This window comes from Geotrypetes seraphini, chromosome 1 (genome assembly GCF_902459505.1).
Source record: "Geotrypetes seraphini chromosome 1, aGeoSer1.1, whole genome shotgun sequence".
In the NCBI taxonomy this organism is placed as follows: domain Eukaryota; kingdom Metazoa; phylum Chordata; class Amphibia; order Gymnophiona; family Dermophiidae; genus Geotrypetes; species Geotrypetes seraphini.
In genome coordinates, this window is record NC_047084.1 from 296,471,677 (window position 1) to 296,486,536 (window position 14,860).

At 44.6% G+C, this 14,860-nt stretch overlaps 1 protein-coding gene and 1 long non-coding RNA gene across 5 annotated transcripts in view; one reads left to right on the plus strand and one right to left on the minus strand.

The window, feature by feature from the left end:
• The window catches only part of LOC117364606, a 36,571-nt gene extending 32,346 nt beyond the window's left edge, over window positions 1–4,225 (plus strand). The window contains exon 4 of the long non-coding RNA XR_004540281.1: window positions 3,717–4,225. This is a non-coding gene — a long non-coding RNA (uncharacterized LOC117364606). The remainder of the gene's footprint in view (window positions 1–3,716) is intronic.
• Window positions 1–14,860, minus strand: part of LOC117364589 (dynactin subunit 1-like) — a 250,634-nt gene that overhangs the window by 70,627 nt on the left and 165,147 nt on the right. For 3 of the 4 annotated variants that reach the window (XM_033953955.1, XM_033953946.1, XM_033953971.1), the window contains 5 exons: window positions 12,316–12,465; window positions 8,484–8,645; window positions 5,520–5,651; window positions 3,663–3,791; window positions 5–147 (listed from right to left, as the gene is read on the minus strand). In XM_033953955.1, coding sequence (XP_033809846.1) covers window positions 5–147; window positions 3,663–3,791; window positions 5,520–5,651; window positions 8,484–8,645; window positions 12,316–12,465 — 716 coding nt within the window. The remainder of the gene's footprint in view (window positions 1–4; window positions 148–3,662; window positions 3,792–5,519; window positions 5,652–8,483; window positions 8,646–12,315; window positions 12,466–14,860) is intronic. The other variant, XM_033953963.1, reaches the window with a different exon arrangement.

The following is a 14,860-nucleotide window of genomic DNA, read 5'->3' on the forward strand; positions in this document are numbered from 1 at the left end:
TTACTTCTCCTTCTTTTTGAGCAGAATCTGCGTCTCATCGAGCTTGGTTTGTATTTTTTCGACCCGATCATCTGCATCTTTGGAAGCACTATCCAGCTTCTTCTCCAGGAGACTGAGACGCACATGGGCCTCACTCAACTCTTCACCCTATGAAAGAGGGAAAGAAAGGAGACAGAAAGAATTCATTGTAGAAACAATGAAGGCCTATCCAGTCTGCTTATCCATGCCATCTACTATCCCCTCTTCTCCCAATCAATCTGACCGTCCCATCAGTTAGGCAGCTTTTTCTAAAAATTTACAGAGATTCTAGTTTCTCTGTAATGGTCCCAAAGCTCTGGAAGTCACTTCCACTATATCTGTGCACAGAAAAATCTCTTAAATTATTTAAATCACATTTGAAAGCCTATTATTTCAAACTGGCATTTGACCCTAGTTCTTCCCGCTTCAGTTTAGTTCTTCCTTTGCTTTCTTCTTCTCACATTTTGTTTCTTTTTTCCCTATCCTGTTCTTACCTTATTTGTTCTTATCTCTTGATAATGTAAACCTATCCTGCCCTTGATTGTCATTGTGTCTAGCATTGTTAATTGTACAGTATACATTTCCCTGTTGTGCGTGTCTGGCCTACAAGATCCTACATGGCATCCTTCCTGCCGTTATCCCTCTATCCTGGAACTCCCCAACCCCTACTTCCTCCAGATCCTCCCAAATTTTTAAACTATCCTTCCCTTCCATAAAAGGTATTTCCCATGTAGGTCATCCCTCCCCTTTAGAATCACTGAGATCTGGAATAACCTCACCTCCCCTCAAGCTCCCTCCAACTCTTCCGCAAACACCTAAAAACCTGGCTATTCTCAAAACTGTAACACTTCCCCCCTCTTAGGCCTCTCACCTTCCCCCTTTACACCTAACTCTTTAATCTCTCCACTGTAGTTCCTCTCTCATCTTTCTTCCTGTAAACCGTGCTGAGCTCCGCATTCGTGGGGATGGTGCGGTATATAAACCCAAGGTTTAGTTTAGTTTAGTTTATTTTATTGTTGTTTTTTAATTATTTCCCTTTGATTTGACTATTTTTTGTTATTGGTGGTATAACTGTAATAAATGTAACTGTACAGAAACAGAAAAATAAAGGCAGAGCAAGACCATTGTAGTCTGCGACACCCACCCCACTGCATAGACGCATCCTCAGCCTTCACTGGCCTTGATATTCAAAGCCATTTATTTACTTAAGCTTTTAGTTCATGCCTTTTCCCAAGGCAAGATACACAAGGTATTTTCCCAGTCCCTGGTGTACCTGAGGCAATGGAGGTTAAGTGGCAACGGTGAGATCTGAACCAGGCTTCCCTGGTTCTCACCCCTCTGTTCTAACCATTACTCCAAATAGCTTAGATACTATTCTGCACGGATTTTCAATAGTATTTGTCCACATAATGCTACTAAATACCCTAACATAGTGGTTCCTATCCTTGTCCTGTGGAGGATCACCAGCCAATTGGGTTTTCAGGATAACCCTAATGAATATGCATGGAGCAGATTTGCATGCCTGTCACCTCTATTATATGCAAATCTCTCCCATTAATATTCATTAGGGCTGTCCTGAAAACCAGACTGGCTGGTGGTAGGGTTGGGAACCACTGCCCTAACATACCCCTTTTATAAAGCCGCGTGTGACTTTTCATCACGCGCTAACCCCCGCGTGGCTGAAAAACTACCACCTGCTCAAGAGGAGGCGGTAGCGGCTAGCGCAGTCGGCGGTTTAGCACGCGCTATTATGTGTGTTAAACCGTTAGCGTGGCTTTGTAAAAGGAGCCCTAACTGGATAGTGCTGGAGTGGTAAGTGGGGGAAGAAAGGGTGTAGCTGGAAGTTTATCTGGAGAGCAGAAATATTCAAACTGCTTTTGAACAACTACCCATGCATAGGTAGGACAGAACATTGCTGTCCTAGGTTTATTAACTTTGATAGCGCTTTCAATATCGACACTATACAGGTGGTGGCAGAATTTGCCACTCTATCTGGATGTCCAATGCTGCTTGGGGTCTGGATTAGAGAGTTGCGTGGGGACAGAAATCCCACCCATCCCCACCCGGATCCTCTCCGTCCCCACCCGTCCCCGTCAGGATCCTCTCCGTCCCCACCCATCCCCATAAAAAGCAGCAATTACTTCTGACAGGATCATCAATTCTACAGTTTCTTTTGTGTTTGTGCTGCTGTTTTCCTTGTGGAATCCCTTTTTTTATTTTCTGTTCAGGTAATTAACTTATAAACCCCCTCTTTTACTAAGGCTGACGTGTCCATTATATTATATGGATGAACCCTGCTTTCAAAGCCTTTCATCCCCGTGGGAGTCCCGTTGGCCAGAGGGGGGTCCCCGTGGGAGTCCCGTGGACCAGAGGGGGGTCCCCATGGGAGTCCCGTGGGTTAGGGGGGATTCCCGCGGGACCCGCAGGATTCCCGCGATCCCCATTCCTGTGCAGACCTCTAGTCTGGATAGCAGTGCTGAATCTGTGTTTTAATTTAATTACTAGAATTAAACAATACCAACAGCAATGCTGAATTTACCCAGCTGAGATTAAGGAAACAAAGATATAACTGTACGCTTTGAGGGAAAGGCCTCTTATACTTTTCCACTAAATGGGTGGAAGGCATGTGGGGGTCACTTGACCTTGCTTTTTATGTGGAAAGAATTTTGCTTGTGTCGAGGGCTTTAAGATTCTGCCCTATTCAGGAGTGTGAAGACCTCAAGAAGCTCTACCAGAATAATGCAAGTTGACCTTTTTCTTACCCAAGTCATCTTGGAACAAGCAGGTGGTAGGCGGAGTCACCCCTTGGAAGGAAATCTGGGGTAACATAAATACTAAGACCAGGGGGAGTTTCTTGTTATTGGCTCTTACTCTTTAGCCACTGCACTATTGATGTGAGGGGGAACTAGTGACTGTCACTGTCATCAATAACTAATGTATTGATGCACCTTCTTGTCCAGTTTATCTGTCTTGATTAGATTGTAAGCTCTTTTGAGCAGGGACCGTCTTGTCTGTGTTTTGATGTACAGAGCTGCATATGTTTAGTAGCGCTACAGAAATGATTATTAGTACTAGTTAGTTCTGGCCACTGCACAGGGGCATAGAAGGGGTGGAAACAGTGTCTGAGTTTCAGTAGGCGGCTAAGTTTAGCTGCTCATATTCTATGTGATCCAGAAGATGGGACAAGGCAGCAAAGTAAGCTGGGTGGATACCACTAATTTTCAGTGTTAAGCACCGCTCTTGCCCAACCACTCTGGAGTGCGTGGGTTCTGCCATTGATCTGATGCTAATTTCCATCTGCCCAGCACTGTCCCACATGGGTTCTGAAACATCCTATGCCTTTTCCAGTCTTATCCTAATGCCAACTCTAACCTTAAATTAGGTTTCCTGAGGTAAGGGCAGAGTTTGATTTGTGTGCTGGTTCTGAGCACTGGGAGGGAATCTATTTGTGCTTTTCCCTGTGCTGGTGCCCTCTGAACATTGTGTACAGCCTAACACCAGTGCTAGTCCGGCGCCTTGCCTCTCATATAATTTAACAAGCTCAGGACCTAGTTAACTGACACAAGAAACCACCCTCTTCTAGCCTTGCAGAGAAAATAAGCTTCTTGTTCTTTTTGAAGTCATTGCTTTTGTTGCCGTCCCACCTTGATTTTGAGTGACTTCTTCAATTCTTTAATTACGGTCTCCCTGTCCTCCAGTTTCAGGCCAATTCCCTCGGCATCTGTGATCTCTGCTCGGAGAGCAGCAGCCCTCTGTTCCACTGGCGGCAGCATCTGCAAGGAAAGCCGAGGTTAGAGCAAGACAGCTCTCCTGTCATTTAACTGCTCTCAGTGCTGTGATGGTATTAAGTGACCAGCATGAACAATATCGATCTCCGACGGCTTCAAAATGAGAGGGATTCAATTTACAGACGTGGCCTAGTCGCAACGAACAGGGATGTCGCTCCTTTCTGCCTAACACTCCCGACGCTCCCACTCCCCCCCCCCCCCCGCACATCCGTACTGAAGAATTGCACCTAACCAGATCAGTCACATGATATAGCTGGTTATCTCCCACTGAAAATCCACAGTTAGATGCTAAAATGTCAATTGTGATGGGCGTGCACTAATGGGGTTTTTCTTTTTGTACCGTGTATTTCTCTGGTTGGCCTTCGCTTTTCTGTTGTTCCCGACTGTTGTCGATGGCTATGTTTCGGCTGTTTTGCCCATGGATGTATGTTCCTTTGCAATTGTTAATAAAGATATTGCAAAAAAAAAAAAAAAATGCTATTTAAACATCCAGTTAAATAGTTTTGAATAGCGGCCAGCATATTTTGTCAGCTGACACGCACGGGGTTTCCCACCAGCTGCAGCAATGGTATGCCCAGCTTGGAGGTGAGAGGGGAAGCTCCGAAGTCCACCCGGGCTCACCCGTTGGCTACATCCCTGGCTTACAAGGCATCCAGACCATTTTAATAATTCAAAGTCCCTAGTCCTTCCACAGGCCTGTATTATACACCCTTAATATGGCCAATTTTAATTTTTAACGTGAGTAGGAAATAAAAATACACTAATACAAACCTTCTCACTTAATAGATTTAATGGACTTCAGCGACTAATTTCAGGTTAAATATGTCATAACCACTGAAAGTCGCTTAGCCAAGCCTCTTAATCAATCCAACAGGAACTTTTCATTTATCATTCATAAATATCTTTTCTACATTCCAAAATAATAGAGACAATTTATCCCCCACCCCCCCTCCTTTTACAAAGCGGTGCTAGCGAAATCCCTATAGACTTCGGAACAGTTACTGCAGCAGCAGCCACTAGCATGGCTTTGTTAAAGGGGGGAGGGGGGGTTAGTTCACTCATCTTAATTTTGACGCTTTAGAAGGGGAAACTCCTTCATATTAGCTACAAAATTCCCCCCCTCCCCAATAATTTGAGCTACCGAACTAAAGCTTAAATGACAGATAGATACACACCTGCTATAGAGAGGAAATATTACTCATGAATTACCAATGTCTGTTTTTACATATGTTTATGTGTATTGGAAGCTTCTATACCCCAACTAATGACTGGGGAGTCAATTCAGAGCGGTTTGCATGAGCTTCAGTAAAGGTGTTGCAATACATGAGTTAAATATACGTATATCTTACCTATATACTGTATATGTATATTAGCATTATATATATGCTATATATACTGTATATGTATATATAGCATTATAATAGTTTCTGTATGTCATATATTCATCTTTCTTTGTATTATTTGAGTTCACCCTTTCATGTTCCAAGTGGGTAGTAGTGTGCCGTTTCCTCCCTGCTGTTTTTCTCCCTAATTGTTTCTTTATTTTCTGCAGTGTTCTGTGAAGAGTATCGTATATGAAATACTGTTTGTTCTCCCCATTTTTTTAAACCATCTAGGGGAGCTACTCTCTGTCTGGTGGCAGAGTGCATTCAGTTGAAGGCTGAAAGTGTGATGTCTGAGCTCGCAAACACTGAGTATCAATTCATGGCCGACCTTGATTTGGGGCTTGTCAGCATCATATTCGCCCTCCTGCATGGCTGTAGCCATCTTGTTCATGGTTGCAATAACAATGTTGCAGGACTGACGCAGACACTCATGGGGGTTAATGCCTTTAGCACCATAAATCTGTAGAGGAAAAAGTGTGCACATGCGTTACATATCCTTTGACAACTATATTACACAGCTAGAAGAGACAAAGGAGGAAAAAGAAGACGAGGGTTTCAGATTTCACAGATAAAGATTGAGGCAGAGAAACAGAAATATAAAATAGATCACAGAGTTGCAAAATACTTGGGTGCTTTTAACATGCATGCCTACATTTTTTTTATATACTTTATTAAATTTCCAAACTACAATTATGCAAGCATGTAACATCTACGAATAACATTACAGGAAAAGCACATTGAACTTACAGAGAATAATATACAATTATCCCCCCCCCCCCTTAACAATCAAGTAAAACAAATCTTACAAGAAACAATCCATAAATTCCCATAAACCAATACTACTGTAAATCCCTCCTCCCTCCCACCCTGGATGTGTATGTTTAAAGGTCCCTAAATATAATTAGATATTATTCCTTACAAAATTTAGTCAACAGTTTCCAGACATAAGAACATAAGAAGTTGCCCCCGCTGAGTCAGACCAGAGGTCCATCTTGCTCAGCGGTCCGCTCCCGCGGTGGCCCATCAGGCCTAGTGCCTGAACAGTGGTCCCTGATTAATTTTGTAACTTACCTCTAATCCCATCCCTATAATCTACCTTTACTCTTATCTGTACCCCTCAATCCCTTTGTCTTCCAAGTACCTATCCAAAGCTTCTTTGAACCCCTGTAGCGTGCTCCTGTTTATCACATCCTCTGGTAGCACGTTCCATGTATCCACCACCCTCTGTGTGAAAAAGAACTTCCTGGCGTTTTTCTAAACCTCTCCCCTTTCAATTTCCTAAATTGCCCCTGTTCTATGGCCAACAAACGTTCCATTTTAAAAATATGACAAAGAGATGCCCACCAAAAGGTGTAATTTAACCTATCCCAATTCTTCCAATTCCTCAATATAAGTTGTATGGTCACCCCTGTCATTATAAAGAGAAGCTTATTATTTTGAGCCAATATTTGGGTTTTAGCTCTCATGAGCGTACCAAATAGAATGGTATCGTACGACAATGCCACTGGATTATCCAACAAATTATTCACTTGATCCCAGACGGATCTACAAAATTGAAGTAGCAAGGGACAATAGTATAGTAAATGATCCAAAGTCCCAGCTTCAAGATGACAATGCCAGCATCTATTAAACTTTGAACTATCTAATTTCTGTAACCTAACAGGGGTCCTACATTTTTTTTCTATTTGAAAATTAACACTTTGCACTTGTTCTTTTGTGGGGGTACTATTTTCCTGTCCAATCTAAACACCCTTCTAGGAAAGTTGTCTCATAGCCTGTTCATGAGGGTGGTTTGAAAAGTATGGTAAAAAAAAAAAAAAGCAAGTTAAACAATGTCAAGGGCTATACACTTAGTCCAGCAAGTTTCTGGTTTTTTTTCGTAAGCTATTTTTCCTATGATATGAAAAAACTGGAAACATTCAGACCTAACCCCTTCTTTTACTAAGGCGTGCTAGTTGATTTAGTGTACGCTAATGCGCCCATTATATTCTATGGCACAGGTGTCAAAGTCGGTCCTCGAGGGCCGGAATCCAGTCGGGTTTTCAGGATTTCCCCAATGAATATGCATGAGATCTATGTGCATGCACTGCTTTCAATGCATATTCATTGGGGAAATCCTGAAAACCCGACTGGATTACGGCCCTCGAGGAGGGACTTTGACACCCCTGTTCTATGGACACGCTAGCATTTAGCGCATGTTAATCGGTTAGCTTGCCTTAGTAAAAGGACCCCCAAGTGTACAGCCCTCAAAGGAGACTACCTTGTTTAACTTGCTTTATTTTACCTAACTTTTTAAACCCCTCATAAGTTCACTTGCAATGGAAGAATGCACATAGGTCTAGCCCAGGAGTAGGCAATTCGGTCCTCGAGAGCTGGAGCCAGGTTAGGTTTTCAGGATCTCCACAATGAATATGTATGAGATGGATTTGCATGCACTGCCTCCTTGAAATGCAAATCTGTCTCATGAATATTTATTGTGGATATCCTGAAAACCTGACCTGGCTCCGGCTCTTGAGGACTGGAATTGCCTACCCCTGGTCTAGCCAACCCAGAGGAGGGTAGGCTTTAGATATGCCAGTTTATCTGGACTAATTGCTATTTAGCTGGGCAAATGGCTTTGACATTTTTCCTCTATAGGACAAATGTTACATGAATCACATGATAAATGAGACCATATCCTTCTATTGTACACACGTCTCAATGATTAATACTTCAGAAAATTCAACCATCTATACTTGGTAGGTTGGATGACAAAACAATAACTCAGTTCTGGCCAGAATTGGGGGTAATGAACCAAAAAGGTTTACTTTTGAGTCTTTCAGCAACAGGGACAATAAGCTCAACAATAATAATGGTACTAATAGAGGTAGAAAACAAAAACTAGAACAAACATCTATTTGTTCCTTTGAAACTCTTTAGAGACTTTATTTATTTTACCCCTGTCCATAGTCAGTAATGCAATGCTCTGGTCTGGCAAAATGCCATCCTACAGAGGTACTGAGCCTATGGCCTGGCTGCCCTGAGTAGGCCCACTCTTGCTATTAGAAGCTAAGCAGGATCAGGCCTGGCTAGTACCTGGATGGGAGACCACTAGGGAATAGCAGGTGCTAGAGGCTGATGGGCCAACAGGCGAAGGCAATGGCAAACCACTCCTGTACTCTGCCTTAAAACATCACAGGGAGGATTCCTCACCATGCATGTAGCCAAGGGTCAGTGGTCAGTTCAAAGGCATATACATACACACAGAGGTGCCACCCTGATAAATAAAGGCTCTTCATTCTGTGAAACTCACTTGCTCAGCAGCTTTAAAGGCTAGATTTTCCAGCCTCCCTGCCTGTAACCCTTCATTTTCAGGCAAGGGTGCAACCATCTGTGCTCCCACAGCAGCCACCTCCTGCAGCACCGCCACCACCCAGGTCAGATGTTTGCGGCAATCCAACAGTGTGTCTGAAACCTGGACAGAGAAGCTGATATGTTACAATATGACCAGTGTAGTCTGAAACAAGCATGTGTTATATCAGAAATTGTTTTCCTGTCTATAAAATGCATGCAAGTTTTCTGGGGTAATGCATACTCTAAATTTTTTTAACATATTTATTGGGGTTTATTAACCGCCTTTATGAAGAGATTCACCCAAGACATATCTCCTAAAACACCACATAACCGCTGATGTACTAATTTTTTGCACACTAATTAAAACACAGCCACTATAAAAAGTGCATACAATAAAGAGCCATGCTAGTTCCCCATATATCAAAATCAGCAGAGGTAAAAAAGAGCTGGTTAGCATTAAGGATTTGATTGATCGCTGTCCCTACAAACAAGTAATAAGGGACATGGCAACTGCAAACTTGCCTCCTCCTGGCACACACAAACAGCAGGCCCAGTGGCATAGTAAGTGGGGGAGGGGCAGACTGCCCCAGGCACCATCTTTGTAGGGAGTGCCAGCACTGGTGCCTTTCCTCCTCTCCATGCCCCCCCCCCTCCCCTCCACACACCAAGTTTATTAAAATTTTGTTATACCGCTAAATCAAAACTTCTTAGTGGTTTACAAAGCATTAAAAGGGATTACATAATATAAACACACACAATACCTATGTAAATGTTTGCCAGCTCGAGCAACATTTTCTACTTGCTGCTTGCGCCCCCTTATGACATTATTTAAGAGCCACAAGACCAGGATGTGATGTCAGAAGGGAGCCAATGCCGGCGCGAGTAGCGGGTGGAAGATGTTGCTTGCGTTGGTGAACATTTCATGAGGTATGCAAGGGAAAGGGGGCAAGAAAGAGTGGGGGGGGGGCAGCGCACAGTGTAGTGATGCCAAGTGCCATTGCCCCAGGTGACAACCTCCCTTCCTATGCCACTAAAACAAATATATCAGGCCATTTCAGTTATTTGAATTTAGCTGATACCTTTTCAGTAGCCCAGCTCAGTCTTAGGCACTGCATTTACACAAAATACATTTCTATTGTAGGTGGAGCAAGGTTGGAGCCAGTAACCACTGGGGGCGGGGGTCAAAGGTATAACGATTCACACTATCCAGTTCTAGCTTACACCTCCAAGCGAGTGCAGTAGAAACCCTGCCACTGCCTACCATTTCTTTACTCTCCTTAGCATCAAAGTCCTTGATCCTCTTCAGAAACTGTCAGAATGACTGAGATATCTTAGCCATAGGCCTGTACCCTCACTCTGTGGTACAATTACCAGAAAACCAGGAGCCAAAGACAACCCCTCCCCCTTTTTATGAAGCTGCACTAGGCATTTCTATCACCGTTGCACCAATTTGTGCATACAATTTAAGGCACTATATATAGAATTTGGGGGGATAGTGTATATCTGCAAAGGGCATATAGGTTCCCACCGATGCCCAGCTCCTGTGTATGCCCCTCTTGTAAATTATAGAATAGCATAAGTTACACGTGTCCCTTCAGCATCTAGAGATGGTGTAAGTGTGACTACCCTATATCCTAACTCATTATCCACACCTGTGTAAGTGCTATGTAAGTTGAGTGTAGATACTATGCTAAAAAAAATTATGCACGTAGGTGTGCATATACAGTACGGTAGATGGGAGGCAAAAACTTTGGATTGATGTCCATATAAGCAAATCTGCCTCCGGAGTTCTCTTTCAAAAGTCATCAAAAAAAGCATGCACACAACCAGGTTTTTCAGTAGCCTCCGAAACACGGACTGTGTAGGGGCTGGCAGGACGAACATACATGGACTATCAGCTTGAATTTGTATTTGTTAAATCATTTTTCAGAACATCCTATACACAGTTTTTTGTTCTCATCGGTTGTCTTACCTCCCTCATAACATACTACAGTATCCTGTAAGTTGCATGAACAGTGCCTAGAGTTTATATCCCACAAGCAGGAACAGCATGGAGTGTGTGACTGAGTGGGGCTTCACAGGGAGGTGATTGCTGTGTGGAGTTTCCTGTTCTGCTTTGCAGGGGGCAGGAACAGGTGTGTGCAGTGCTCCCTTTGGTTGTTTTGTACTGTGCAGTCAATGATGAGTGCTGTGTGTATCTAACCTTTGTTTTCTGTGGCCACCGAAAAACCTGGTTGTGTGTGTGCTATTTTGGCGACTTTTATAAAAGAACTCCGGAGGCAATTAGGATGCTGCTGAGAAAAAAAAAATACTAGGCATCAAGGACTATCCCATTGTATTGCGTACAAACAAGTCATGTGTACAAACCTACCATCATCAGAAGGCATGATGCCGTTTTGCATAATCAGACCCATGATCAACCTGTACTAGCAATTCAATTGAATGTCAGTGTCAAACTGTCCATTGTAATTTCCTGGCAGTGGTATGGTAAGGCGGGGGGAGGTGCTGTCGTGGTGGGGGTGTTGGCACCTCTCCTCTTCTCCACCCCCAACTCCTTCCCTCTCTTCCCCCCACCGTGCACGTGCCTTCAATTCCACGGCCCTGTAGCTCTAGCTCTTCACCTGCTGCTCACGCCAACTTCGGCACTCCCCTCTGGCATTACTTCCGGGTCGTGTGACTAGGAAGTGACGACAGAGGGAGAGCCGACGCTGGCGTGGGCAGCAAGTTAGGGATGCTGTTCATGGCGGGGAGCTAAACAAGTAAGGAGGAAAGGGAGCACGTGTGGAGTGGAGGGAGGCGGAGAAGAGGGCGATGGGGGGCATCACCGCCCCAGGCGTCCCCCACCCTCACTATGCCACTGCTTCCTGGGTAACTGACCCAACCTCTTGTAATGTAATAACATAACATAACTTTATTTTTCTATACTGCCTTAATCAAAAGAATTCTAGGCGGTTTCCACAAAAGAGAAAAAACTGGACAATCGGCGAAGTATAAAATGGTAAAAAAAAATGAATACAGCCTGTTGTATAAAAGACATTAAAATTTAAAATTAATTGGATAAAATTAATTATGTTTAAGAAAGAAGATTGTCTTGATTTCTTTTCTAAAAGCGCCTAGGCCAACATGGCTCTGCTGATAAAGTTACCCAACCAGGACTGTTGTTTGCTTGCTTGAAAAGCAAGCCATCCTATCTAAATAAGACCTGAGTTTACAGCCTAAAATCTTCAGGTAAGCAAATAGGTTGCAGTTCCTTGTTATCCGCACAGGATTATATAACACAAAATGACATAGCAGGTATGTAGGTGACTTGAAACAGAGGCATGAGAATTTAAACATTACTTATGTCTCCACTGGCAACCAGTGCAGTGGTCGGTAATAAGGACTGATATGATCCGACCTTGAACTGAATAGGTAAAGGCAGAATAGAAAACCTGATTAACATAACGTGTAGTAATGATGCACATACAAGCAGTGTTTCATTGTATGTGGTAATATGCTAGTATTCAAAATATGCACATGAAACGTTAGCTCCTAGGTTATAGAATGACTCCCTAAGTGCATAACTTGTGCCCAGAGACAGCCATCCAACTTCGCCAACTACTAATGAAAATTGGCATTAGCCCAAGAGTTCATTGCCTAAACTCCAAAGCTGCATGGTAATATTTGGCTGCTATATGGGGGAAAATATTTACCCAAGAGATCTAATCAGTTAATTATGTCCTTAGGTGGCTCCATCTGTTTGAAAATCTACCCTGTCTTGTTTATGGTCACATTGCAAGGCAGCTTCTGACCTGTTGTCCAAAGCTGAGTGCTGCGGGTATTCCGGGTGCATCTGTACCAGGCATGCGTCGTCTGATTTTTTTACAGAATTGCTGGATGTCACTGCATGAGGTTTCCAGATCCTTCAAGAGGATGGCCAGGTCTGAGGCCTGCTGTCCACACTGAGAGAAATGAGAGGCACACAAGATACAAAAACATATTTAAATAACGCACACACCTGGATATGACTACAAAGGCTTTTCACCTCTAGCAACAATTTTCTATACTGACTGTAGTACCGTGTTTCCCCCATTATAGGACCTCCTCCTTTAGTAAGACACCCCCCTTTTTTTCCCCACCTGGGAAATATAAGGCGCCCCCCCCCCCCCCCGAAAATAAGGCACTATTTGGCAAGCATGTCTTGGCGATCCAGAGTACTGGTACAGAACCGTATGCGTGGTCACACAACTTCCTGCTTCCGCTGTCCAGGAAAACAAGCCCAGGAACAGCCTCTGTACACCGAGGCCCTGATTCTCCAAAAGTGCGTCCCGATTTTAGGCAGCTGTAGACGTCCTACAGCTGTCTAATCAGCCAATCGGGATGCATGTTTTTTAAAAAAAAAATGCTCCCCAGGCAGGCCGCCCGGGAGAGGCGTCCTATACTAAACGCCGATTCTGTAACCGGCGTCTTTAGAGAATCGGGTTAAATTAGACGCGGCCGCTATACTTATGGCAGCAAGGGATCTCCCTGCTGCAATATGTATAGCGGCCGCGGTTGTTGCGGCCGCCTGTCTCATCACCGACAGGAGAATGCCTAACTCCTCCTGTCGGAACCCCGAGCCCCCTCCCCCCAAAACTCGTAATCGCCGACAGGAGGATGCCCAACTCCTCCTGTCGGAACCCCGGAACCCCCTCCCCCCCCAAACTCATAATCGCCAACAGGAGGATGCCCAACTCCTCCTGTCGGACCCCCCTCCCCCCCCCAAACTCGTAATCGCCGACAGGAGGATGCCCAACTCCTCCTGTCGGAACCCCGGAACCCCCTCCCCCCCAAACTCGTAATCGCCGACAGGAGGATGCCCAACTCCTCCTGCCGGAAAGCCCAACGACCCCCCGCCCCAACTAATCTCCCTCCCCAAACTAACCTTTCAATGTTGGTCAGCTGGACGGGTCTTGCTGCCGTCCAGCCGACGGGTCTGCCTCGTGGAAATGAGACGGCACTCCCCTTCCCGGCCCATCCCCGCTAAATCTAAGGCCTGATTGGCCCAGGCTGTAGAAGCCTGGACCAATCAGGCCTTAGGCATAGCGGGTCCGCCCATCCCCACTAATCCTAAGGCCTGATTGGCCAAGGTGCCTAGCTAGACAGCTGTAGGACGTCTACAGCTGCCTAAAATCGGGACGCACTTTTGGAGAATCAGGGCCTTAAATGTTTTTCTGGTTTGTGATACAGTTTTTTCTGGTTTGTGATACAGCTTTTCTGGTTTGTGATGACCTGTACCATATACAGGTAATAAATGTCTTTTTTACAGCAATAAATGTGTACTGTATTCTTCTTCATGGAAAAATAGACATCCCCCTGAAAATAAGACCTTGTGCATATTTTGGAGTTTTTAAAAATATAAGACAGTGTCATATATTCGGGGAAACAGGGTAGATTGAAATCTGAAGATAATTTTAAGAGGCTAGTTATTAAGGTGTGGGCTTTGCAGCCCCTTAATTCACCATGGAATTCACTAACCTGCCGTATCTTAGTTCCACAAATTGGTAATTCTTCCAGTAGATGAATAACACTGCTTGCAATCAATCTGTCAAGCTGCAGTATTCATGATACCTTGAGCATCTGGCTGCTAACTCATGTCCCAATGCTCCTGGGTAGGGTTGCTAGATTTTTTAAAAAAATATGGACCCCTCAGGCTCACCAAGTTCTACCCATCCCTGCCCCATTACACCCCAGTCCTGCCCTAGCCCCACACAGCCTCGCCCCCCGCTGCCTGCTCTCGTCGGGCAGGAGGAAATCCACGCATGCACGGATTTCCTCCTGCCTGATGCAATTTAGAGGAGGCTTTTCAAAACCCGGTTAAAGTGCCAGCACCTCTCCACCCCCCAACCCCCATCCCATGCTCAGGCCCCCCTTCCCCGCCTCCCTGTACCTGTTTAAACCTTCACCAGCGTGAGCAACTACTCTGGCCTGCTGTTCGCATGGCCTGGCTGCCTCTGATATCACTTCCGGGTCGCAGGCCCAGGACGTGATGTCAGAAAAACAGCCAATGCCAATGCGAGCAGCAGACCAGAGAAGCTGCTCATGCTGGTGAAGATTTAAAGAGGTATGGGGCAGGAAGGAAGGGTGTGAGTGTGGAGTTGGGGGAGCACAGAAGTAGCAGGGGTCCCAGGCGCCCCCTACTCTTGCTATACTACTGCCTGTAAGGTTCTAGCCACCCCTAGCCAGAGTTTAGCTAGTATTTTTTTTTTCTGGAACGACACATCTTATATTGTTCTTCACATGCTGCAGTTTATTCAACGTACACAGCAACTCAAACGAATGTGTGTTACAATAATATACCGCATGTTGTTGCTGTTT